Source organism: Priapulus caudatus, unplaced genomic scaffold, assembly GCF_000485595.1.
Source record: "Priapulus caudatus unplaced genomic scaffold, Priapulus_caudatus-5.0.1 Scaffold490, whole genome shotgun sequence".
NCBI lineage: Eukaryota > Metazoa > Priapulida > Priapulimorpha > Priapulimorphida > Priapulidae > Priapulus > Priapulus caudatus.
The window spans coordinates 136,097-137,306 of record NW_014577551.1 but is presented as its reverse complement, the minus strand read 5'-3'; the positions used below and the strand labels follow the sequence as shown (position 1 = coordinate 137,306).

The 1,210-nt window shown below is 48.1% G+C and overlaps 1 protein-coding gene across 4 annotated transcripts in view; it reads right to left on the bottom strand.

The window, feature by feature from the left end:
• LOC106810967 (uncharacterized aarF domain-containing protein kinase 5-like) overlaps positions 1–1,210 on the bottom strand; it is a 22,851-nt gene that overhangs the window by 9,110 nt on the left and 12,531 nt on the right. For all 4 annotated transcript variants that reach the window (XM_014814464.1, XM_014814465.1, XM_014814467.1 and 1 more), the window contains exon 6: positions 691–804. In XM_014814464.1, the coding sequence (XP_014669950.1) occupies positions 691–804 (114 nt within the window). The remainder of the gene's footprint in view (positions 1–690; positions 805–1,210) is intronic.

Below are 1,210 nucleotides of genomic sequence, written 5' to 3'. Positions count from 1 at the left end.
GGCTGTCAGCCGCAACACTGCAACGTTTTTGCAACGTTCCAATGGCGAGGCTCGTACGGGAGTTGGAAAGCAATGCGCCGCCTGCGCGCCGCCTATAGCCCATAGACTGGCACTCGCTTCCACCTCTCGGCTTAGCTTAGTCACTCGATGGGTAATCGAGGTGGGAGCGAGTCCCAGTCTATATAGCCTTTGTCCTTGCAACCATTTCCATTACTGGGCAAGGTTCGCGAACGCGAAAATTTCGTCATTTTTTCTGTGATTTCACGTGACACAGCTCGGTTACGAACAGAGACATTATGTTTTTATAACAAGTGAACACTGTTCACGTCCCAAATGTCTGCCCTCTGTGTCCCCCACTAAAATTGTGGACTGTTCGCTGGCAGCTATGGATGCGTGCGCCAGCCTAAGCATTCGGCGCACGGATCCATAGCTGCCAGCGCTGCATACTGTCGTAGGACGTTCCCGCGGTCGCGTGCGCCTTGCCGCGGAACTGCGCGCAAGATCTGCGCTCAGCACTTCGGGTCAACACCTCCTTTCGGCAACGCTTCTCTAGTATCCCGTCTCATCTGGATCAAGTGATCCTGATCAGACGGATTTGTTCCAAACAAACGCGCCCCAAGTTATCTATTCGGTGACAGAAGCGATTGTGAGGTTGCGAAATGTTCAGATGGCCTTCCCGCAACACTTTACCTGTAGAGCCCATTTGAAGGTGAATGTTGGATGCATCCAGGCAATCATATCCAAGAGAATTTCACAGGTCCAGATGTCGCCGGTAAACCTGTCTCTCAAGTCGATGTACTGCGCCTGCAACAGTAATCGACAACAATTTGGCAGAAGTTCACTGGCTTTCTTGATTATGATGAGTACAGTCTTCGACGTTATAGGCGGTGGACCGTGGTCCGAGACCACCAAAATCTCTCTCGGTCCAGTAAATTTAACAAGTTAAATGGACCGTCGGTCCACCCGTTTTTTTCAGCCACTCTAGTTACAGTATTTAAATAATTTATCAAAGTATTTATGAGACTACTTACTGTATACATAACTGCGAAAAAACGCGCATCTAAGCATTATCAAAACGCACACCTCTTCGTGTTTTGTTTTTCATTAATCCAACTTGTAAACTTGAAGATAAACGCAAACGGTTGTAAACATCACGGACATTGCCGGAAGTCGGTTCACATGTTTATAACGACAGTTGTAACGCTTATAC